The 26,293-nt window shown below is 36.1% G+C and overlaps 1 protein-coding gene across 1 annotated transcript in view; it reads right to left on the bottom strand.

Moving 5' to 3' along the window:
• Nucleotides 1–12,123, bottom strand: part of SHOC1 (shortage in chiasmata 1) — an 87,249-nt gene extending 75,126 nt beyond the window's left edge. The window contains exons 1-3 of the mRNA XM_059071547.2: nucleotides 12,079–12,123; nucleotides 9,310–9,433; nucleotides 5,517–5,604 (exon numbers count right to left, since the gene is read on the bottom strand). Of these exons, the coding sequence (XP_058927530.1) occupies nucleotides 5,517–5,604; nucleotides 9,310–9,433; nucleotides 12,079–12,123 (257 nt within the window). The remainder of the gene's footprint in view (nucleotides 1–5,516; nucleotides 5,605–9,309; nucleotides 9,434–12,078) is intronic.
• Between the last annotated feature and the right edge of the window lie 14,170 nt (nucleotides 12,124–26,293).

Raw genomic sequence — 26,293 nt, 5'->3', positions numbered from 1 at the left:
AGGCAGACTCTCAACCACTGCGCCACCAGGGAAGCCTGACAAAAGGTATATTTTAGAGAGTGTAGTTAGTAAATGGCCTTCTGAGGAGCTACAGCTACCTGAATAATGGTAGGGAGTAAGCCATACAGAGGCTTAAAATAGGGGAGCAAGGTTGGCATAGTCTAAGAAAAGCAGAAAGGTCAGGGTGACTGGAACTGAGTACGATTAGATAGGTGGGCAAGGACCAGATCATGTTGGATCTTACAGGACTTGGTAAGAACTTTGGATTTTATTTATGTGAAATGGGATACTATTGATGAAATGGATAAACCACCAATAACTGAGACATTTCATGATCTGATTTATGTCTTTAAAAAAAATCACAGGCAAACTCTTAGAAGAAAATATAGGAGTAAATCCTTGTAATTTTGGTTTAGGTAAAGGCTTCTTATATATGACACCAAAAGCACAAATAACAAAAGAAAAAGTAGATAAATTGAACTGCATCAAAATCTAAAAATTTTGTGCTTCAAAGGATACCACCAAGGAAGTGAAAAGACAATCCACAGGAGAAAATATTTGCAAATCACATATCTAATAAGGAACTTGTATCTAGAATACATAAAGAACTCTTAAAACTCAATAATAAAAAGGCACATAACACAATTTGAAAATGGCAAAGGACTTGAATAGACATTTCTGCAAGGAAGATATACTAAAAGCCAATAATTACATGAAAAGATGCTCAACATCATTAGCCATCAGGGAAATGCAAATCAAAACTACAATGACATGCAATGAGCCACCCACCAGGATGTCTATAATCAAAAAGACAGATGATAACAAGTATTGACAAGATGTAAATAAATTGTAACTTCATATACTGCCGGTGGGAATGTTAAATGATACAGCTGCTTGGAAAACAGTCTGTCAATTCCTCAAACATTTAAACACAAAGTTACCATATGATCCAGCAATTCTACCATTAGACAAATAAAATCATATGTCTACACAAAAACTTGTCCACAAATGTTTATAGCAACATTACTCACAATAGCCAGAAAAGGGAAAAAAATATCCATCAACTGATGAATGGATAAATAAAATGTGGTATATCCATAAAATAGAATATTATTTGGTCATAAGAAATGAAGTGCTGGGAATTCCCTGGCAGTCCAGTAGTTAGGACTCCATGCTTCCACTGCAGGGGGCAAGGGTTTGATCCCTGGTCAGGGAACTAAGATTCCTCATGCCACGTGGCCAAAAAAAAAAATGTTGATACATACTACCAAATAGATGAAACTTAAAACCATTATGCTAAGTGAAAGAAGCCAGTCACAAAAGATCACATACTGTATGTGTAATATCTTTGGTTATGTGAATAAGGTGACTTTTGGAAAGCACCTAAGGATGGGGACTGGTTGCCACGAGAAACAATCATGTGAGTAGACGATTGGAACTTTCAGTTCCACCCCTCTGACCTCCAGGGAGAGGAGAGGGGCTGGAGGTTGAGTCAACTGCCAGTGATGTAATCAATCATGCCTATGTAATGAAGCCTTCCTAAAGACCCAAAAGGACAGGGTTAAGAGAGCTTCCAGGTTGGTGAACACATGGAGGTTCTGGGAAAGTGGGGTGATAGGAGAGAGTATGGAAGCTCCATGCCCTTTCCTCATGCCTTGCCCTATGTATCTCTTCTATCTGACTGTTCCCTTTTGTAGTAAACTGGTAACCCAGTAAGTAAAAAGTTTCTGTAATTCTATGAGTCTATCTAGCAAGTTGATTGAACCCAAAGAGGAGGTTGTTGGAACCTCCAATCTATAGATGGTCAGTCAGAAGCACAGGTGATAACCTTGCAAACGGCATCTAAAGTGTGGGGTGTGGGGGCAGTCTTATAAAACTAAACCCTTAACCTGTGGGATCTGATGCTATCTCCAGGTTGATAGTGTCAGAATTGAGTTGAATGTAAGACACCCAGCTGGTGTTAAGAGCATAACTTCATGGTGTGGGGAAATCACCACCACCGCCCCCCCGCTGGGATTGGTGTATGATTTTAGTTAGATTCCATTTAAAAGAAATGTATAGAATAGGAAAATCTGGAGAGGCAGAAAGAAGACTAGTGGTTGTCCGTCCAGGGTAAGGGGGAAACAATAGGGAGTGATTGCTAATAGGTACAGAATTTCTTTTGTGTTGATGAAAATGCTCTAAAATTGATTGTAGTGATGGTTGTACATCCCTGTGAATATACTAAAAACTGTTGAGCTGGACACTTTATTTTTTTAATTTTTTAAAAATATTTAAAAAGATTTTTTTGATATGGACCATTTTTAAAGTCTTTATTGAATTTGTTACAATATTGCTTCTCTTTTATGTTTTGTTTTTTTGGCTGCAAGGCAAAGGCAGCTAAGAAGCTGCCCAACCAGGGATCGAACATGCACCCCTGCATTGGCGGGCAAAGTCTTAACAATTGGACCACTCGGGAAGTCCCAGAGTTGGACATTTTAAATGGGAGTTATATGGATATGAATTTTATCTCAATAAAGATGTTATAATAAACCAAACCAGAGTATAGGGTGTGAAGTTATACAGACTAGGGTTTGAGGGTTTGAATCCTCACTCCAACTATTGACTAGCTACATGTCTGTGGGCAATTGACTTACTCTGAGTCTTAGTTTCTTACATGTAATGTTGGGATTGTAATACCCATCTCACAGTTATTATGAGGTGTACATGAACTAAATATATGTGCAATGTCCTGTATTCAACTGCATTCATCTGAATGCAGCAAGCCACAGAGGAATAGAGAATGTTGTTATATGTTCTTCCTCCTGTTCTAGTTGGCCATGAGCTCTGTCCTGGAAGCTAGGAAGCTTACTGCATGGTTCTCCATGATATTTTTGCATTTTGCCCTTGCCTCCATAATTCAGTAGCCTCAACTCCTCCTTTAGCCTGTCCATTAAGATCTTCATTTTTTTCAAATTTCTATATTTACCCTAATATGTATTTATTTGTTAGGAATTTAACATGTCTTTTCGAGTATGCTGGTGGTCTTTTTTTAAAACAAATTAGAATAGCTATTACTTTTATTAGTGCTCTGTTGCAAGTTGCATAGCTTTGACTACAGAAGCTAATTTTCCTGTATGCCCTGTTATTTTTAGTGTGCAGTTTTGAAGAACATAAGGTTTTTCAGGACACATGGCAGAAAATGCCTATATATGTTAAAACACTATACCAACAAATTAATAAAAGTAAAAAAACTGAGGTCTTAGAATCAATATTAAGAAGTAACAAAACAGGAAGAAGAAACAGAGGTGAGAAAGAGAGGAAAAGCAAGGTTCAGGAAATCTAGGTAGTGCTAATGATCAGAATGTTTATTCTTAATTTCCATTAGGTAACAAAGCTCCCGAATTTAAAATTAAATTTTGATGTGGGAAATCTCTAAACCTTCTGCTCAATTTTGCTGTGAACCAAAAACTGATCTAAAAAGTAAAGGCTATTAAAAATTAAATTTCACTTCATGAGACAAACTTGAAATTAATGATGGCTAAAACACACACAAAAAGGCTCGAGGCTAGAAGGTCATGGCTAGTGAGACAGTTTCACAATTCAACAGGGACTGAGGCTTCTTTTGTTCCACTCTGCCATTCCTAGATTTAGTTCTTATCCTGTATACTCCAAGGTGGTTGCTGGAACCAATTGTTACATCTGTATTCTATCAATAACATCAGGAAGGAGAAAAGTGAGGAGAAAGACATACCACTTCCTTTTAAGGACATTCCTCAGACATTGCATAAACCTCTTTTGCTTATATGCTTTGGGAACAGCTCAGTCACCTGGCTACAGGGAGGCAGAGAAATATAAATTTTATTCTAGGTGGTGCCACAGATTCCACCTTCTTTGCCATGGTCATGATCTTGGTACTGCAAAATGGAGGGTCAGATATGATGGGGTGCCCATTCCTTCAGGGCCTTGCATTTCTCTCATACAGGAATCGTTTGTTTGAGCCTGATCATTGCCTTTGTTGAGCAATGATTGTACATTTTTGCCTCTATTCAGACAGGCTGTTTTCTTTACCTGAAATGCTTTCTCTCAAGTTAGTTTCTCCTTCTTTGTCCAGCTCAAGCTCAGTTCCTACCTCTTTGTGAAGCTGATCTCTCCTGCTTATAAAGGCACAGCCCTACCAATCTAACTCTTAAGGTGAAAAGAAATTTTAGAGAGCATCTTGTATCTTGTAACTCAAAGTAGGCTCCTGGACCAGCAGCATCAGCACACTTAAGAGCATATTAGAAGTGCAGAATCTCAGGTCCCAACACAGACTGAATCACAATCTCCATTTTTAATAAGATCCTCAGTGATTCATATGTACATTAAAGTTTGAGAAACACTGACTCATTATCATTATACTGATACAGAAAGTGAGGATCAGAGAGAGAAAATGACTTGTTGAGGAGTCAGTACTTGACTTTTCAAATCAAGTCCACATCTTTTATTTCATAGTGCAGAACTCCTTTTACTACACTTTTCTGCTTCATCCCTGCTCTAGAGTTTAGTCATGTGATAGATACTTTGCATTGACCTTATACCTTGTGATAGACCTTTTGATGATCATTTTATATTATCATTTAATTCTTAACATTGTTAATTTTTTCTGCTCATATATTATCTTCCTAACCTGATTTTTAAATTCCTAGATGACAGAAATAGTAAATTGGGCTTCTCTGTATTTAGAGGCTGGACACATTTAAGTTGGTCATTTGTTTCTTTCAAGAGTAACTAAGGAAAACTTAAATTACTAAAACTGGAAATCTGAACAATAACTAAATCCTTCCTGGGTCTGATCAGTACTCTTTGCATGAAGTGAAGCAGCAGAGTAAATTATTTACATTTGCACTAAAATCTCTACTTTATGTCTACCTGAACATCATAGAATGGGTTAGATGTTCTTCCTCATACTATGCTCTGTGTTCCTATCTCTGGCATTGTACTTCCCACATTCTATTGTAATTATTTATTTATAAATCTCTATTCCCTATTTTCCTGTGTTCTTTGAGAGTAGAGACTGTATCTTATTCATTTTTTATCCTGTATCCAGCATACAGAATGGTATGCAATAAATATCTGATGAATGACTGAATAATAAATAACATTTTGACAAAGTATGTTAGAAAATAGCCTTAATCTGCATTTCTACTACAGGGATAAAAAGACTGATTTTAATATAAAGGATTTTTTATAGACACTTTCCACCAGAAGTCTACTTATTGTTAAAAGCATAATAGCATCTTGGCTTTATTTCTGTCTTTTGCAATACAAATGCATAGAAAACTGTTAATATGTGATAAATGAGGGAAAGATAAAAAAGAGGCTGTAAATCATTTTGATTAACCCCTCCTTTGTGGTTCAGACTAGGGTTTGTGTTTTGGATAAAAGAAGAAAACCTGTGAGGATATAAAGGAAAGGATCTTCTCTCTTAGGTGTCTGGAGAATTTACTATTCATCTTCTAGATGTAAAGGGGAAATTTGGGATTAAGGACACATACTTCTCAGGGAACTCCTCCACAAAGAGACTTGCTTTCCATTGATCCAAGACTGAGATTTCTGTCATTCCCCTAACTGAAACAGCTGAAACTAGAAAGGAGAATGGTAAACGTTAGCTTCTGGAATTTTCTCTTAAACTTAATACAAGGAAGCCAAACATTCATCTTTTACATTATGGTGTTATCTTTATTTATTCACAAATGTAATTTTTTCAAAGTTATACCAGATTCCAAATACTTAAATAATCATTCTCATTATTACAACCCCCACTAAAAAAAAAAAAAAAACAAAACCCTCTCTACCAGTCAGAACAATATCACCTGAACAGAGCATCCTCATTTTTACAGCCTCTCTTTTGCTTATACAGCACTACCATCCCAGATAATCCTGTTCAACAGCTCATGTAACTTCTCATAAAGCCTTTATTTACCATTCCAGCTCACTCTGATACATTCCCCTTGAAGGGCCATAATATTGTCAGTGGCACTCACTTCAGTACTTAATCATATACAGTCACAGCTTAAAATTTCATGTGTATCTAATAGCTTGTCTCCCAAATTAGACCCTCCGTTCCTTAAGGAAAGGGACCACATCATACGCTAGTGTCAGAAGCAGCAACTGAGTGAAGAGGCAAAGGACCTGTATTCTACCTAAGTGTTAGCTCTTACTATTGTTACCTTGAACAAATAACTGAACATCTGAGTCTGCCTCACTGAAAAATATAAAAGTTTAGTGTTTAAGAATACAGGTTCTGGAATCACCCTGCCTAGATACTTATACTGCTACTTATTAATTTATGATCTTGGGTAAATCTCTTAACCTCTTTCTACCTCAGTTTCCTTATCTACAAATTAGGAACAATAATGGCCTTTTCATAGTGTTGTTGTAAAGATTAAATGTGATAAGACATGTAAATTGCTTAGAATGGTGCCTGACATGGTGTAAATGCCTAATAAATTTTGGTGTTATTGTTATTTTTAAAAAGAAGAAAAGGAAAAGAAATAGGAAAAATAATTAACTCATTTTTTTCCTTCTATAGTTTTAGAGAAGCATTTGATGAAAGCTACTCTTTATCTTATTTCCAACCTGATTGAGACCTTCAATCCACCGACCCTTCCATTTTTACAATATATTCATCCTCCCTCATGTCCTCACTTCCTTTCTCATACAGCTTAGGTTCCATGGCCAGTCTCATAATCACTCCCTTACAAAGACTCTTAATTACCTTGCCTCTCTTTCCCTTATACCAATTTAGGAACCCCCCTACTCTTCACTTTGTATATGTACACTAGAACAGCTGAAAATTATTTGGGAAAAATACCCCAGCCATTCTGAATAAGCTCACTTGAGATTTTGACCATAACTTTTAAATGGGCATCCAACATTGACAGATGATAATGGTAATTCATCTTAATATCCTTCTTAATAAAATTGACTTTCTCATTCTTCAGGACAACTATTTGACACTCCCCTCCCCCAATTTTTGATACTTATCCCCCTACCCACTCTCTATGTCCTTGCCTCCACACAAAAAATTAGTAATAAATAGAAGAGAATGACCTCAACTTCTACCACCAATTCTAACATCTCACTAGCATAAATACCTACAAACCCTGCCTTCCTATCCTATCATAGTGGAAGAACCATCCTGGCTTCTAATACCAACTCCTCCCATTGTGCTCTTGATACTATCTAATACTATCCTCTTTTACTAAGTTATCCTTTTTATTTCCTGCATCATCGTTTTCTTTCTTTTTACCAAGATTATTTCCATTGGCAGACAAACATTTCATAGTCTCTTTCCTTATCACACATATATTTTTAAAATTCACACATCTAAAAAAATAAACTCTTTACCCCATTTCTCCCTTCAGCTAATGCACCTCTATTTTTCTATTTACCGTCATAACAAACTTCTTCAAAAGAGTTGTTTATAACTACCATCTCACATCCCACTTCGCATTCTCTTCTCAACACACTCTGATCAGGCTTTCATACACAATATTCCAGTGGAGGCGCTCTTACAAAGGTCATCAATGATCTACATTTAGTTAAGCTAATGGTCAACACATTATTCTCATCTTACTTGACACTTTAACATGGACCAATGCTTTTGACCACTTCTTCCTTCTTGAAACGCTTTCTTCTTTAGACTTCTACAACACCACACTCTTCTGGTTTTTCTACCTCACTTGTCTTCCTAGCTGGTTTCACCTTCTATATCAGCCTTTTAATGGTTGGAGTGTTCTACTGCTTTGTCCTAGGTTCTCTGCTCTATCTATACTCATGTTCTCAGTGACTTCATACAATTCTACAAATTAATGTGCAGTCTACATATCAATGACCCCAATTTGAAACTCCAGCTGTGCTCAAGATTAATATAACCAATTGCCTCTTGATGTCTCCAAGGCATTTTAACCTGGCCAAAGCAGAGCTATTGACTCCAGCCACGAATTGGCTTCCTCACAAGCCTTTCCCCATCTTAGGAAATAGCACTGCCATCCACCCAGTTGCTCAGGTCAAAAACCTAGAAGAAACTCTTTATTCTTTTATTTTTTTAACCCTCTCACTGTTGGCTGGACCTCTTAAATAATCCCAATCTCAACCACTTCTCACATCTTTATTACTATAAGCCTAGTCTAAGGTACCATCTTTTATGTAGAGTATAGATTCACCTAATAGTCTAGATTCTGAACCATACAGTAGATTCCTGATTGATTTTCTCACCTCTACCCTTGCCTCCCAATCCCTACCCCTTCCAACCTCCAAACAACCAGAATGGTTTTTCTAATGCAAAAATCAGGTTATGCCACTTTTTCTTAAAACTGTCCAATGACTTACCAGATCAGCTATAATAGAAACAAACAAACAAACAAACTCCATCTTATGGCCTTCAAAGCCTCATATCTTTCAGAACCTGCCTACTTGTCAGATCTCCCCTTTTTTCATTAAGTAGTCATGATGACCTAATTTTCTAGTCCTTACACACATCAAATTTATTCCTGGGTCAGGAACTTTGCATTTGCTTGAAAGGCTTCTCCCCTATATCTTTTTTATGGCTGCTGCCATCTTATTACTCAGATCTCAACTCAAATGTCCACCTCTTCATTGAAGTCCTACCCTAACCATCTTAGGAAATAGCATTCCCTAATCCTGAAATTTCATATAACATTACACTATGTATCTTCTCTATACATTTATCAATACCAAATATTAGTTTACATATTTAATGGTTTTATTGTTGCATCCTCCTTACCTGTCTGAAAACCCACTGAAGGCAGGGACTATTTCTATGTCTTATTAGTAACTGTGTTCTTAGCACCTGTAACGGTGCCTATACAGAATACAGGGTAAATAAATGTTGTTAACTGACTTGTATCCTCCAGGGAGGCTAGTCCTTTTTAAGTCTATGACATGATAAAAGTAAAAGATGGTATTTTGTACATATACATTTAAAAATAGTTTTATATCCAGTGTATTATTACAACTTAAAGTAGCCTTCCTACAGTTGAACAAGATCCTATTATAGTACAACAAATGTTACAATGTTAGAATATTTTAAAACTTCATCACCTACATATCTTTTATTTGTTCTATTCATATCTAGTAAAAGCTTTCCAATTCCTTGTCACCTAAATTCTGTCATAAAAATATTAATTTGTAAACTTCTTGGAATTCTGATATGAATACACTTTTATATAATGAGAAAATCACTGCATTTTCTTAATAATTTATTATGCTAAACTCTGAAATTCTTTTAAAAATAGATTTTTAAAAAATAAAAATAAAACATACCTCTTGTCCATGGCCTCCTATATTTATTATCAGTAATTCTTGCAGGATAATTTTCATCTTGATATAAACATGATGGGATTTCAAGCAATAAAGCATCTCTGCAAAACTTCTTTCTAACTACATTCTATGTAAGAAGGTAAGATTATAAAATTTTTTAGTATATAGTGGATTAAAAATACTTATCTGTCAATATTCAGAATATTAAAATTCTCTATTCTTTCAAATTTATATTATATTTATTTAAAGGTAATACATGCTCACTATAAAATATCTAACACAGAACCACATAACTGAGAAAGTCAAGATCCCTAGTCATATCAATAATAGTTTGGTGTATTTTCCTAGATACTTTCTTTTCTAGATTAGGCTAAAATGTGTGTGTGTGTGTGTGTGTGTGTGACAAAAAAATGGGATCACATCATTTATATACCATTTAGCAATGTGCTGTTTTTCACTTAACAGTATAATATTGCTATCTTAACTTTTGTTTTCTACGTCTTTGCACAGTTTCACTTGTGACATCCAGCAAATACGTTACTAATTTTTAAAAAAAATCTAATAATTAAACCTTAAAAGGATGTTAAATCAGTTAAATAAGCTTATAAATCAAAATTCTCTATACTTGGGTCTGCCTTTAGTTTCCTGTTTTATTTCCCATTACTCTTTAATACTAACTGTAGTCTTTAAATAGATCAATTACTACCCCATTAACATTTAGTGGTCACTTCCTCATCAACACTGTGGTCTACACTGTGCCTCTGAAAAATGCCCTGATACTCTTCTCTAGTTATCAAAATTCTATTCGTCTTTCAAGGATCATCTTAAGCAATATTTCCTCTATGAAGCCGTCCCTCAGTGACTCTCAACTTCTCACAGAATTCATTATTCTATGTATTTGGACAAATGATAGTTTCTTGCATTACTTCCCAAGAGTTTTATGTTTGCTGAAGGTATAATAACATATTAAATAAGAGGTCTTCATTATCTAAGAATAAATGGTACAAAGGAAAGCTCAGTTAAAGTAATTTATATAAAATGAGGACCAAAGATTCATAGTAAAACAGAAAGAAAAGCTTGATTAGAACTTTGTCTAAAAAATGAAAAAAAGTTATAAAAATTAAAATTTATATTTAATGAATTTTGTTCATAGTTAGCTTATATTTATAACTGATTTTTTGTCATAATTTCCCTCAAAACTGTATTATATGATGATATGCATGATACTAGTCATTACTTCACCTTTGATCATAAATATTTCTAGAAAATATTTGAGGATTTAATCAAATTTTCCCAAGGCATCTCTGACTCCTTTGATATTCAAACCATTCTCTTTCTCTTGTCTGTAATCTGGTCTAATTTTGTAAAATCTTCGTCTGATAATAGCTTTACCTGTTATTTGAGTGGTTCTTCAAGACTGTTTTCACGAACTTTACAAAACCCATTATCTTTTGCAAGATTTGCCATTGATTAGTATATTTGTATTGTATCATGGCAAGAAACTGAGATACCAGCAAGAAACTAAGATACAATTGGCGAGGATAAAAGTTTGAGGATGTTTGAGTATAGACTAATTTTGCAAGTGGATAAATACATTCATAAATATTTGTGTAACAATGACCTCTGATTCCCTACCATATATATATGTTATAATGATACATTTGCCTTCCTCGGTTATGAGGGAATAAGAAAACCTTAAGATACCTATATACCTTTTTTATTTCCTATGAAATATAACACAGTTTTAGTTATAGTGGAGCAATAGTTATAAAGCAAGGTTATAAAGAAAACCAAAATTTAACTTGTTAATTAAGATCATAAGAACTATGAACTGTTGTGTGACAACTATTCTAATTAGTTTCTTCTTTCTTTTTTTTCCTGTGCTACATGCGATATCTTAGTTTCCCCACCAGGATCGAACACATGTCCCCTGTATTGGGAGCACAGAGTCTTAACCACTAGACTGCCAGGGAAGTCCATAATTAGTTTCTTAACAATGTGCCTGGTTTGAATTGAATAGCTTTGTACAAGCTATTTAACTTCTCTAGACACCATTTTTCTAACCTGTAAAACTGTAAAACCTGATAAGATAATAGTATCTTCCTCATGGAGTAGTTATGATCATCAAAATGACATAATCCATCAAAAGAGCAAGTGATCAAATGATATAATCCATTAAAAGAGCAAAGTATCTGGCCCATAGTAAGTGGCCAATACATACTGTTACTGTCATTTTATCATAAAGATAACTGGGATTGCTTTTTCCCCACTCCTCTCAAGATCACTCAAGATCATTCATAAAAGCAGTCTAAACTCGTCAAGAGTTTCTATATTTTTTCCTGCTGACAGCTTCAAATTCATGCTAAATTGTCAATAATTTCCTTCCCAAAGCAGCATTTTTAAGGTATATTAAAAGTGGAGGGCTTCCCTGGTGGCGCAGTGGTTGAGAGTCCGCCTGCCGATGCAGGGGACACGGGTTCGTGCCTCGGTCCGGGAGGATCCCACATGCTGCGGAGCGGCTGGGCCTGTGAGCCATGGCCGCTGAGCCTGTGCTCCGCAACGGGAGAGGCCACAACAGTGAGAGGCCCACGTACCGCAAAAAAAAAAAAAAAAAAAAAAGAGTGGACAGTAATTTTAAATGAATTTCAAAGTAATTAGACTACGGATTACTCTAAGGACTACTGAAAAATAATCATAATCATATAGTGAATGTAGATAACACTTTTATATCATAATTTTTAGTAAACAGGTAGTGATCCAGTAACACTCTACCTCATATGAATAGTCTATTGCGCAATATTTGAATGCCGGAAACATGTCTTCTTTCTTTGGAAGCAGTACAAATTTCAACGTCCGGAAATATAAAAATTAAAAGTAAATGTTGGTAAAACAGCAAACCCAGGAGCAGAAAACCATTCTTAATCACAAAACATTGGTTCATTCATTTTAAAAAAGGCTCTGAATGATAAAAATTTAACTATGAAAATAACATTTATTACTATGATTTAAATCTAATATAAAAATAATATATATTGGTATAAAATTGTTCATATATTTTTCATACTATTTTATCCATACAACTCCTAGTTGGTGGATTGCAATACATTTAATGTGATCATTTTGTTGCAGAAGAGGCTGGGGTTCACAAGACTTGATAGAGTGATTTTCTCAGGATAACTGTATTTCCTAAGTGGTCTTGAAATCGAATAACCAAGGGCAAAACTGTGCTGAAGCAGTGGAGTAGGATTTGGAAAATTCCACTGTCTTAGAAAATAAAAAGCCTGAGTTAGAATTCCCTACTAGCTCATTTGGAATAAAGCAACTATGGTATATTATTTTAGGTCATTGGGTCATTATTAGTAAATCAACAAATTCACCTAATGAAGTAAATTTTTTTTTCTTTTCCATTATGGTTTATCACACGATACTGAATATAGCTCCCTGTGCTATACAATAGGACTTTGTTGTTTATCCATTCTATATATAATAGTTTGCATCTGCTAGTCCCAGATTGTCTCAATAAATTTTGAATGCTGAATGAGTCCAAAATGGTTCTCATTTATGTGAGAATCAGAGGAATTACAGCTTAGAATATTTACTCTAGGACACAGTCCAGTTTATCAGAAAGTTCTTAGCATTTTGATCAATCATTTAAAATGTTTTTGGGAATTCAGATATACACTAGGTGTTGTCATACAGTAGTAGTTTGTCAGTAAGCTTTCAGTGAATGAAATATACATTTTAATCCAAATGGTCTTGCCTTGGTTTCATTACCATTTAAAATCTGTTTGAGGTTTACCTATTTCCAAATAGTAAAATTGCTCTCCAGAAGAACTGAAGATCTCATTTACTTTAATTGGCTATGAATCTATTCCTATTTTCAGTTATCGTCAAGTGAACATTCTTAACTATTCAATTACTGGGTTAAAAATCTAAGTACAAACTTCATAATATAGAGCACATCAGAAGACATTTTGGATATTATATAAGCATTCCAATGAAAACAAACCCAATAAGTTATATGAAAACTTTTTAATGTTAGATTCTGTGATATCAACAAATGTGGTGAACACATAGTGTTGGTGCCCTCTTTCACTCTTACTTAATGCCAACATAAGCATCTTCTAACTGGTGATTACTTCTCTGGAAATACTTCCAATCATTGTACTTCCATACCTTTTCCATACAGAGTATCACTGATCTTTGAAGCAAATATTGATTCTAGAATTTCTACTTCTTGATATTGCACTTTCAGGAAAAATTATCTGAATGTGCCTGATAGTGGAAAAAGTTAAAAATCAACTAATTCTACCTAATATATCCATTCAGTTTATTGTCAACATTTATCTTAAATTTTCCTTTCTTGTGAAGCCTAATATTCTATCAGCTTGGGATTCATCACTCTCATCAACTACCTTAAACAATAATTACTGTTGTATTGAAGTTAATTGTTTAAATTCATGCTAAATGTATAGTACTTATATAAGATACCAGACATCATATACATTCATAAAATTTCTTTCATCTGTCAACTGTATTTCACTGCATTACAGATATTTGAATCCATCTCATAGCGGTGGGTGGACAGGAAGAGAGAGAAACTGGCCTTACTTCTAAAATCCAAGACAAGGGGGAAAACAAGCAAAATCATGGTTAGAGAGAAGGTATCTTAAAATAATCAACTTTTGAATTGCAGCAATTCCTGAAATCGTTTTCCTTACATATTCCTAAAAATTTTATTGCTCCTGTGCTACCTCCTGACAGGACTCTGTTGGGTCAGAATAGAAATGCATACAAATCATTAGGTCAGGCTCTTATGCACAATGCTAGCAAAGTTAGGTTTCCCAAGATTTTTTCCACCCAGCTTTATTGAGGCAGAACTGACAAATAAAAATTGTATCTATTTACAGCGTACAAATATAAAATGGAATATTATTCCCAAGATTACTTAAGATCACACAGAGGTGAGCGTGGATTGCAGGCTTCCCATCTCCTTCCACCAGCCTCAGGCATCGGGAGATTTCTTCCCTTCCTCACTTCCTTGCACAAAAAACACACTTTAACCATTGTCAAATCGCAGAGGAGGTAAGGTTCACGGATATTCTCAGGTTGTTTAATCTGTGCAACCTAATGAGTGGCTAGAAATCCTATTGGCCTTTCTGTTCCCTTCACACCCTCTATTCTTGCCCAGTTAGGTTAGGTGGGCGCTGGTTCTGGGGTCTTGTCGCCACAGAACCACATCAGCCGGGCCTCACAGATCTGTTTTCTAGAGATTTTGGAGCCACCGTAACTCTAGCCCCAGCCCGACCTTTTCTTCCCCTCAGCTCAAGAACACCTTACCTCCCTCCTCTCTCCAGCCTCTCAGGGTTTTTACCAGAGGTGAAATCGCCTCCTCCCGCTCTTCCCAGGAGAAAATTCCCGCCCACTGGACACGTGACCTCTGACCTTGATCTCAGTGCTTTCATTGGCCAGCCGGGCCAGGCGTCGCCCCTCCCCGCCTTCTTGCCACGCCCCTCGGGATGAGGGCACTTCCGTCTGCGGTGGCCCACATCCTGGGACGCCCAGGCAGGAGATGGCCCGAGCACGTGATATGGTCAGCGCCGATGTTCTCACGGGTGAGCAAACCTTCGCGGCACAGGATGGACAGTGACTGTGGGGATGGTGGCGGGAAGCCGGTGTGAAAAGTCGCGACGGCCACAGGAGTCTGGAATTCTTTGGTGTGGCTGCGCCGAACGCGGAGGGACCAGATGAGGGCAGGGGCAGAGGCGTTCCAGAGGGCAGATGAGAGGATTTAGCAGCCAGATTCAGGGGCAAAGGAAAGCAAAAGGGAGGAGGCAAACGTGACTCCAGACATGTCTGGCTAGGTGATGGTGGTGCCTTGGCAGAAGAACCTTCGAGGAGGGTCAGGAAAAGAACGAGTTAGACTGGGGAAATGCAGATTGTATACTTTGATCACAGCCGCCCTTTCACCGACAGACTCATTTAGGAGTCCCTAGATCCACCCGAGAAGGAAGGAGACTTGTCCCTTTCTTTCCATTTCTTAACTCCTGCCTTCCTGACATAGCTTGGCCTTTAATTCCTTCCCAGAGGATTGCAAGAAGTAACATAGACTTATTTATTTTACTAACAGATGGGTTTCTTTCAAGTTAATTATTAACGAAATACTAATTATGAAACTCAGTGGTTAAGCCACAGTAAGTTACTTACTTCATTCTACGTTGTAGAGGTTTGTGCAGTTTGCCACAGCGATACGGATTTTATGTTTAGCGAGAATAAATTGTAAAGGTGTTCATCTGGCATTGAGGTACATTAATTATTCTGTGTTCTTGGATGTATACCTTTTATTAAACCAATTTTAATTTAATTTTGCAAAAATTACAAAAGTAACACGAAGTAGTTTATACTCATTCTAACCAGTAAAACCATCTCAAGATGGATACAGAAAAAGTAATCTCTGTGACCACCCCAACTCCCAGGTAGATGATGTTAACAATCTGGGGTGTATCTTTTCACACTTTCCTGCATGTTCATACAAATTCATACAGGTATGCATGCACAAAATAGTTTGGCCAATTATATAAAAATGGGTTACTTATTTCTCTCACTAAACAATACATCCTGAGCAACCTTCCAGATCAAGACATACAGATTTAACTCATTTTTAAACAGGCACATATTTCATAGTAAGGATGTGCCATAATTTATCCAAACTTTCTACTAATGATGGATTCTAACAGATTGTTTCCAGTTTTTTACCTTGAAAATAATACCATAGTAAGAATTCTTGGACATATGGTCTGGAATATTATTGCGTTATTTCTATGGTATATATTTGTGTTGTTTTGCTGACTAACATAGTGAGAGCATTTCAGATTTAATAGATATTGCCAATTTACCTCCCCAAAATTTATGCATTTTATGTTAACAGTGCCGGAGAGGAACCATTTTCCTGAATACTCAACAGAAATGAATATATTGCTCTTTAAATAGTTTTTGCTGATCTGATACGTGAAAAATAAATTTGCATTTCTCTGATTGCTGCTGGGATTAAGCACTTTTTAGAAGTTTATGAGCCCTTTGGATTTCTTCTTCCAGGAACTAATTGCCCAGGAATCGTGTGTGTGTGTGTGTGTGTGTGTGTGTGTGTGTGTGTGTGTGTGTATGAGATCAGGCAGTTTTTCTATTGAGTAGGTTGTCTTTTTGAAGATCTTGAGTATAGGTATATTAGTTAATATCAAGTTTGGCTGTGTAAAAAACAGAAAATTCCAAGATAATATAAAATTTATTTCTCTTTCATGTAAATGGAAGCATAGAGGTAAAAGGTTCAAAACTGATATGGCAACTGTCCTCACAAAGTTCTCAGGGACTTACCTTCTAGCTCATTACTCTGATATTCCTAGGTGGTGATCCTTGTTTTCATGGTCTCAGGTGACAGTATCTATGTTTCAGGCATCAGGATGGAGGAAGGACTGAAAAAGAGGAGAGACCAAGGGCACAATGTTCCTTTATATAATCTGTAATTAAAATTGTGAAATACAATGTTCATGTAGAAAAGTCCATAAGACAATGTATAGTTTAAAAATTATTTTAAAGAAACATCCATGCAAACTCTACTCAGAAACAGAGCATTACAAGAATTTCAGGAGCTCTCCGTTTCCTTTTTAAATCATAACTCTCCCTAGAGGAAGTCTCCTAGATCTAGAGATTACTGTAATCCTGACTTTATGATAATCATTGCCTTGCTTTTCTTTAAAGTTTCTCCCAAGTATGCATTTCTAAATGATATAGTTTTGCCTTTTTTTTTTTTTTTTTTTTCGGTACGCGGGCCTCTCCCTGTTGTGGCCTCTCTGGTTGCGGAGCACAGGCTCCAGACGTGCAGGCTCAGCGGCCATGGCTCACGGGCCTAGCTGCTCTGTGGCATGTGGGATCTTCCCAGACCGGGGCACGAACCCTTATCCCCTGCATTGGCAGGCGGACTCTCAACCACTGCGCCAGCAGGGTAGCCCGGGTTTTGCCTATGTTTGAATCCTACTGTTTGTGTTAGTTTGGTTCTTGCTTCTTCCATTCAGTGGATGTTGTTGTATGTATATATGTTAATTAAATTTCATTGTTGAATTACTCCCTTCATATAAATATACGTCAACTTGTTTATCCATTCTGTTATTGATGGATCTTTGGATTATTAGTTTTGGGCAATTACAAATAATGCTGCTGTCAATATCCTTGTACATGTATCTTAGTACACATATACCATTCTCTAGAATATAAACTTCAGAATGAATTTCTTGATTATTGAGAAATGTGCATATTTTTACATTTAATTCAAGAATGCCAAATTGTTTTCCAAAATGATTATACCAGTTTACATTCCCACCAGCAACGTTTGAGAGTTCCTGTTGCTCTATATTCTCACTGACCCTGATCAATTTCATTCTATTTAATTTTGAGAATCTGGTAAGTATCTAGCTGTCTCTTAAGGAAGGTTCCCGGAAGCTTCCACATGACACTTCTGCTTACTCTCATTGGCCAGGCCCTAGTCACATGATCAGTCCTCTCTGTAATAAAGGTTAGAAGATTCAGGTTTTATTCTGGACAGTCATGTGCATAGTTACAACTTGGAGATTCTATTACTAAAATAGGAAGGAGAGAACAGATCTGGGGGACATACATAGTAAGTCTCTGCCACATTAAGAATAATAATTTAAAAACAAGTAACTTTTATTGAGCATTTACTATGTGACAAACACTATTATAAACACTTTGCCACTCTTTGTAAACTAGATACAATATCACAAACCCCAGTTTACAGATAAGAAAACTGGGACATTGAGAACTTAAGTATCTAATTTAAGTAGTGTTAAGCTAGAAAGTGTGAGACAGAATTGTAAACCCAGACTGTCTGGTTCAGAATCCATGCTTTTAGCTAGGCCATACACTCTTTAAAAGGAATATTTGTTCTTAGTCTGCTGTATGTTTTGCGAATATTTTCTCCTTGCTTCTCTTTGGAAATTTCTAACAGTTTTCTTTATATATCTACAGTGAATTTTATCATATCTAAATCATCTATATTTTTTCTCAGTAATGTTTCTGCATAATTTCTAAAATTATGCATTTAAAGAGAATCTTAGGACAATTACTTTTCCCCATAAGTTTTAATTCACCATTATTTGCACCATTATTATTTTGAATCTAGGTAGAAATAAATGTTTAGATACACTTGAATATAAACTAAGTTGAGGAGCCATAAAAGAAGGGGGGAAAGCTCCCTTTCTATCCAGATTAATTCCACACATTTGGGGAGATCTCCCGTGATGATGTTAAGCTTCATTGTTATATTCACATGCTGTGCTGTCGAGGCCATAGTAATAATGTTCAATGTTTTTGAGAACATACTTTGTGCCAGGCACAATAGAAGCACGGTCGATGCAAAAATAAGGAAAACAAATCTTTACCTTTAAGAAGCTTACAAATTCTTGCCTGAGGTTGTTTTTCATCTCTTCAGACAATTCTATATACTGCTGCCAGGATGATATTTCTAAAACAACTAACTGAGAATATCATTCTGCTGCACATTCTTTCATCTTTCTCTCACATACAGGATAAAATCTGAAATCCTTACCAAGGAATAACTACTCACTCAACCCCATTTACTTTGGAACCCTGAACCACTGGCCATTCTCTGAACATCTCCCAGATCCTCCCACTTCCAAGTCTTTGTTCCTGCTGTTTTATTTTGCTTTCTGGTCACATGTTGAAACCCTATTTATTCTATAAGGTTCAGTTCAAATGTTTCCTCCTCCCACTGATACTTTTAGAATTAGTTGTTACCTTTTCAGCACTCTTAGAGTTTTTGTCAACATCCCACTTTGGGAAATTTTCATGCTTTGCATTATAATTGTTTTCTTTGCGTCTGCTTCCCCCACTGGACTGCAGTCTTCCTGAGATGGTAGACCATGGACCCTGTCTTAATTATATATTTTGTAACTAGCACAATGCTTTATCTAGACTAAGCTCTGAAATGAATATTTAATTTACTTAAAATCTGGCACTAGGTCATTTTGAAATAATAGCTATCAAAAAAAATTTTTTTGGTATTTTTAGGGGTTTGATGTTTTTGCAAGAGCACTAATGTGTATGAAATATTACACACACACATCAGCCAAAGGGAACATGGCATGAATATGGCAGATAATCATCTTGAAACAGAATTGCAGGTTAGTGTGAAACTGATAATGGAGAAAATCTGGATATATAAAATGAAATAATATTGCACAAATGTGTTGCATAAGTAGATTATTGTCTTGTTTGCTAATTTATGGGTATAGCCTCACATACTATCTTTTGATCAGTAAGGGACTATTTCACATAAATAGATTGAGAGCAAACAATTTAGCACAATATATTTCATCTAATTAACCTAGATAATAGTGCTAGAAAAGAGCTGTGGTAGCATGTAAAGAAATTTTCTCAAGTGTAGAAGAGAAACCTAACATTTCATATTCACGGAGTTTACTTTTTTTTTCACATAAAGAAGCCAAATGTTATTGTAGCTTATTTTTGCAACATTTGTCTCTATAAACACTATCACTTTTCTCTGTTCCACTTGTCCAACCCCTCAACATTTTTCTAATTATGAGCCATCTCACACCTCACATGTTTATCAGATCTTTCACACGCATTGAAAATTCACAAAAGTGAAGTTTCTGGCCAGGATGAAAACTTTATCCATGCTTATATTTGACTGTGTACCCACCAAAGAGAACACAGGCTGGAATAAACAGTTATGCTTTAGTGACCATTTCCTTAGGAAAAATGAAAGAGACAACTCTACACTTTAACATTTCCCTGGGTAACATTTACCCTAACACCTTTCATATTGTTACCGAACCAAACTTGGGTCCACTCACCCTTATGCAGTAAAGCCAATCTACTGACACCAGGTTGTGGTAAAGGAAGGTGCAGCATTTACTGCAGGGCACCAAGGAAGGAGTTCAAGACCGCTAGTGCTGCAAAAAGCCAGAACTCCTCCAATGGGTTTCAGCAAGGCATTTTAAAAGGCAAAGTGAGGCAGGGACATCCCAGGGTATGTGATCAGCTCATGCACAATTCTCTGACTGGTTGAAAATGAGGTAACGGGGCATGTGACAGGGGCCAACATTATCAATCCTTAGGCGACAGTAGGTCTGGGGGCTTCGTGCTTATGATCATCAAGTAGTTAATTTCTTCCATTTGGTGGTGGTTTTATCAAATGTAAAAGAACTCAGGAAATATGCATCAGATACTGTTATGTAGGTACTTCAGAGAGGAGTTAAAGCAGGGGATATGGGGGAGAAGTCTGTCCCAGGAAGGCCCGGTAAGGTCCTGCTCAGTTACAATACTTCATGGTCCAGTGAGGTTAAGCAATTTGCCCAAAATTACATAGGTAGGTCTAGAACACAAGTCTTCTGACTTCAACCAGTGAGGTGTAATTGTGCAGTCACTGATTTATCCATCAATTATTTTTAAGCATATATTATATGGAGGAACCATGCTAGTTGGGGAGAGCAGATGATTCTACTGTGTCACTGTGTCAGGGAAAAGAAGACATTTACATAAATAACTAGTTATTCCCTCAGAAAATTAATGTCATGAGAGTTATGGGAGTATAAAAAGGAGAAAATGTTGTATTATTTTAACAAATAAGTTGTAGAGTTACAGAAGAATAATTGATTAGGTAACTCATTTAGATATTTCACCAGATGAACCACAACTATGGGAAATCTAGCTGTTTGAAACCACAAAAGCTGTAACAGTACCACTATGTACCTAATGAACAATGAACCAATTTATAAAATAAGTAACTTCCTAAGGTCTAAATTTACAAATTCAAACTATAATTAGTTATAACAAATGTCACAAATATCTAAGGTAGCCAATATCATACTTAAAAAAGGTGGGAAAACTATTACTTCTGTTTTTCTCTCCAAAAGAAGTCTTAATATTGTTTGAGGCATCCTTGATTGTATTTATGCTTTATATTTTTTAAATGGAGGAGATTGGGCATTAAACTAAATTTGGGAAGAGGATATTACATTAATAGCTACATTTCCAAGTGCAGGAAAAATAATTATATGAAAAACTGAGGGAGTGCTTTTCCCATAAATCAAAAGATTTGAATTGTAAACAGCAATTCTCACCACTTCATATTTTATTCTGTTTTATTTTATTTTTCCTTATTTTCCTATTTATTTGATATTTCATAGATATTCCCACCACCCAGAACTAACAAATATTCAATTTTTGTATTATTTATTTCAACTAGGTTTTGTTTTGTTTTTTAGTAACAAAGGATGTAATTAAGGTCTACTTTATTTCTCAACTTCCCTTTCAGACCACTTCATATTTTGAATTTAGACCCAATCTTGTACTTTAGAATATAAATTAATTTAACAAATAATTTTTAACAACTACTATGTGCTCAGTATGTACAAAGTTAATAGGAAGTTAAACAACTTGTACTGTCTTTTACAGGAAAAAAAAGAACAAAAAGAAAAATAGCTGGAAGCAAAGACAACTAACAACTAACACTATTTGACCTCCTTCTCCTTTAAATACTTTCCTCTTTTGACTTCTAGCTTTCTGGTTTCTCTCACCTCTTCTGGACCTGGAATATCCATAATTTTGGGAGAAAATATTAACTATAAAATCAGTCTCATTGGTTCCACTACAAATGTACGCCATGCAACTTCATGTAGTCCTTCAATGCCAATTATCAATCATTATTTCCCTTCATTTTCTTCCTATCTATCTATCTATCTATCTATCTATCTATCTATCTGTAGAGTCAGTATGTGCCAACAATGTCCTAGATGTGAGAAATAGCTTCAAACAAGACAATGTCTCTATCTTTAGGCCCCTTATCGTATTCCAACAACACCTAGGCCAGTGGTTCTCAAATGGAGGTATTTTTGTCTCCCAGGGGGGCATGTAAGTATGTCTGCAGACATTTTTGGTTATCACAGCTGGGGGAAAGGCTGCCACTGCCATCTAATAGGTAGAGTCCAGGATGCTGCTAAACATTCTAAAAAGGAGAGGAAAACCCCACATCTTCCCTAAAAAAGATTGAATTATCCAGCTCAAAACATCAATAGTGCCAAGGTTGAGAAATCGTGATATTAACTAACTAAAGACTAAACTATTTCCACACTTTTCTAATCATATATATAAAACCTACTGCATTCCTTGCAGATGGCTTCACATTCTTCTTGAATGAGAAGTTGTGTTCCTTCACTTTTCTCTTTTTGTCTCAAAATGCCTATGTAGCCTCATTTGGCATTTTCTTACTCAATTTTTTCTATGGATAAGTATTTCTCTTTCTTTTCAAGACCATTTTCATTCAATACTTATGCCCTACCTTATTCCCCAAATTATGCTACCTACAAAAAGCATTCTGTATCACAGAATAAAACCAGATAAGAAATCAGGCAGAGTACTATTCCCCTTGGATTCTTATTTATTTTAATTTAAAAAATTTTGATGAATATTCTTTTATTAAAATGAGACAGTTCAGCATCAAGTCTTTTTTTTTAAATTTTTTTAAATTTTTGGCTGCGTTGGGTCTTCGTTCATCTGGGCAGGCTTTCTCTAGTTGTGGTGAGCAGGGGCTACTTTTCATTGCAGTGCACAGGCTTCTCATTGTGGTGGCTTCTCTTGTTGTGGAGAACGGGCTCTAGGTGCTTGGGCTTCAGTAGTTATGGCATGTGGGCTCAGTAGTTGTGGCGCACCAGCTTAGTTGCTCCGCAGCATGTGGGATCTTCCCAGACCAGGGATCAAACCCGTGTCCCCTGCATTGGCAGGCGGATTCTTAACCACTGTGCCACCAGGGAAGTCCCTCTTCTTGGATTCTTTATCTCATCCCCACTCACCTCCTCCAGAATTTAGTTCATAGCTTGTTTCCTCTCGTGTACGTTGTCATTCTCTCTGCTGCATTGCATTTTCACTCTGTGTCCAAAGTCCGCTTAATTATATTCTATCCTAAAATATTCTCTAAAACTTATTTTGATCCTTCTACTTTTTAACTTATCTGTATCCCCTAGGACTCCTAGACTGCTGTAATTTTCTCCTAACTTATCTGTATCCCCTAGGACTCCTAGACTGCTGTAATTTTCTCCTAACTGTTCTCCTAGCCTCTAATGTAGTCTGCATAGTGCTGTAGAATTTAGATAAGTCCACTATTTTCATCAGAGTCCTTCAGTAGTCAACCAATGCTTATACATAATAACTATGCCATATCAAGCATCTTCTATTTACAAGGTGCTATGCTTGGAACTTGACCCAAGTTAGTAGTATCTCCATCACATAGAAGAGAAACTGAGGCTTAGAGAGGTTAGGTGGCGTCAAAACTATATGGCTAGGAAGTGCGGAGCCAGGTTTCAAATCCACGGCAGTCTTACGCCAAAGTCATACATTTTACTGAACTCTTCATTCCCTAAGGAATCAAGTCTAAGCTCCTTAGTTGGGCCTTCAGGATTCTTTGTGATCTGGCTCCAAACTTTTTCCAGTTACTGCTGACTTTCATCACCCCACACTCTTGTTAAAGTGCTGTTGTTTTCTTCACATTCTCTTTGCTTTCTTTTCTTCTATTTGCTCTCACTTGTATCGTACCCTTTGTCTATGTTATCCTTCTCATACAACTCTAAAGGTCCAAATACCCACCCACCTTTCAAGCCCAGCTCAAACTTCCCAGATGAATTCTCTAATCTTCTCTGATCCTCCCTTCCTTCCTTCCTTCCTTCTTCCTCCCTCCTTCCTCCTTCCCTCTTCCTTCCTCACTCCCTCCCTCCTTCTTCCCTCTTCCCTACCTTCCTTCCTTCTTTCCTTCCTTCCTTCCATCCTTCCTTCCTTCCTTCTTTCCTTTTATCCTCCTGGTGGAGCTTTCCTCACTTTCAGACTTTGTTATTATTAATCATATGTATGCTTTTTGCCCTCCTTTAGAGCAGGGAACTTGTTATGTAATAGTAACATACTTTTGTGTAGAATTTTACAAAAACTCTTTTATACATGCTAAGAACCTGGCAAAGAGTAGGAGCTCAGTAAATGTTTGTTTGTTTGTTTGTTTGATTCTAATCTGCATAGCAATTCTCCAGGGTGTAATTATACTTTACAAAAGATAAGGGAACTGAGGCTCAGAAAGATCAAGAGACCTACCAAAGAGCAAAATTGTTCTAAGCTCTAGCCCAAGAGTTATGTCTCCAGTTAAGGGTTCTTTCTAATACACTACCTATGGCTTCTGAGTTTGGTTCCCCCCCCATATATTCTAGCAATTTACCTTGGTCTGAGTAGTTATTGAATATGTTCTGAATGAATGAGTAAATGTCTGTTAAGAACATATTCTTTCAATTTGAGAATCATGAGAGGTTTATTGGCCACCAGGAATAAGAGCACTTCAGGATGTGACTCATCCCAGTACATGGTATTTATTGTTCATTTAGGCAGAAGGAAAAACAAACCCTCCCATTCTGATAAAATATCTTAGGCAACATTAGGTTGAAGTCTGTATTATCCAGTTAGAAACACCAGTGCCACACACTTTTAACAGACAAGTTTTTTTATGTTATTTAAAATCAGCGAGTAGGAAGAAAATGGGAGAGTAATTTTTCAATTTTTGTTTTTCATTTTTATGTAGCCAAATTTATCATTCTCCTTCTTACTGTTTCTGCTTTTAGGGTCATGGTTAGAAAGGCCACCTCCATTCCAAAGATTCAAGTATGTTTTCTTCTGTTTTAATCATGTCATCCTTTACGTTTAGAATCTCTGGGATTACGTGTGTGTGTGTGTGTGTGTGTGTGTGTGTGTGTGTGTGTGTGTGTTTGTGTGTATGTGTGTGTGGCATAACATAGGTTTATAATTTAATATTTTTCGTATATATTTTAGTGAGTTATTTATTGATTTACCCTTCTGACTTTAAATTACATACTCCCATATGCTAAATTCTCATATATGTATAAATATATCAACTTTCTAGATCTGTCATTTTTTCTATTGATGGTTTACTCCTCAGCTGCTTTTATTTATTGATTTATATTGTTTTAATTATTAAAGTTTTAACTTCTGGCTGGCAATCTCATTTACTACTCTTCTTTAAAAGAAATATTCCTAGCTACCCTCTTAAAAATCAGCATATGAAAAAAAAATCAGCATATGAAAAGTTTTTGTCAAGATTCCACATTTTTAAAAAATTGGGATTCTGATTGAGATGGAATAAAAGTTATAGGTTAATTTGGAGAATTGACATATTTAATACGTCTGATTTTGAATCTTAAAAATCAGAAACCCTGGTATGGTTTTCCATTTACTCAAGCCTTCTCTCATTTCTCCCATTACTTTTATAATTTTACAATTCTTGCGTAGCTGTGTGTATATGCATGAACCCTTTAAAAGAGCATAATACTTTAGAGCATGTATGCAAGAATCAGACCGCCTGGGTTCCAAACTCAGCTGTGCCATTAACTAATCATGTAACCTATGCATTCACCTTTGTGTGCCTCATTTTTCCCTCCTGTAATAGGGGAACAATAATAATAGTGCCTCCTAGACTTATTGTGAAGATGAAATGGATTAATATACATAAAGTACTTAAAATAGTATCTAGCACATAGTAAGTACCATATAAGTACTACCTAATGTTATATGTGTTTATATACTATATGCATTTCATGTTACATACTAAATTTATGTTTTATACATCGTTATTACGAATAAGATCTTTTTTCTATTATCTTCCTGTTGGTTTTTACTTTATTAATTGTAATTGTAGAGTACAATCCCAATAAAACGCTAAACTGAAATTTCAGCCTCCAGAGGGCTCTGCTTTCCTGTGAATTACTGTCATTTTCCTTTCTTCCCTCCCTTTCTTCCTTCCTTCCTTCCTTCCTTCCTCTCTCTCTCCCTTTCTTTCTTTCCTTCTTTCCTTCCTTCCTTCCATCCAAGTTTAAGGTGGACAGCATAA

The sequence above is a fragment of the Kogia breviceps genome, chromosome 8 (assembly GCF_026419965.1).
Source record: "Kogia breviceps isolate mKogBre1 chromosome 8, mKogBre1 haplotype 1, whole genome shotgun sequence".
NCBI classification, from domain to species: domain Eukaryota; kingdom Metazoa; phylum Chordata; class Mammalia; order Artiodactyla; family Physeteridae; genus Kogia; species Kogia breviceps.
The sequence above is the reverse complement of the archived record's forward strand: the minus strand, read 5'-3'. Positions and strand labels throughout refer to the sequence as shown.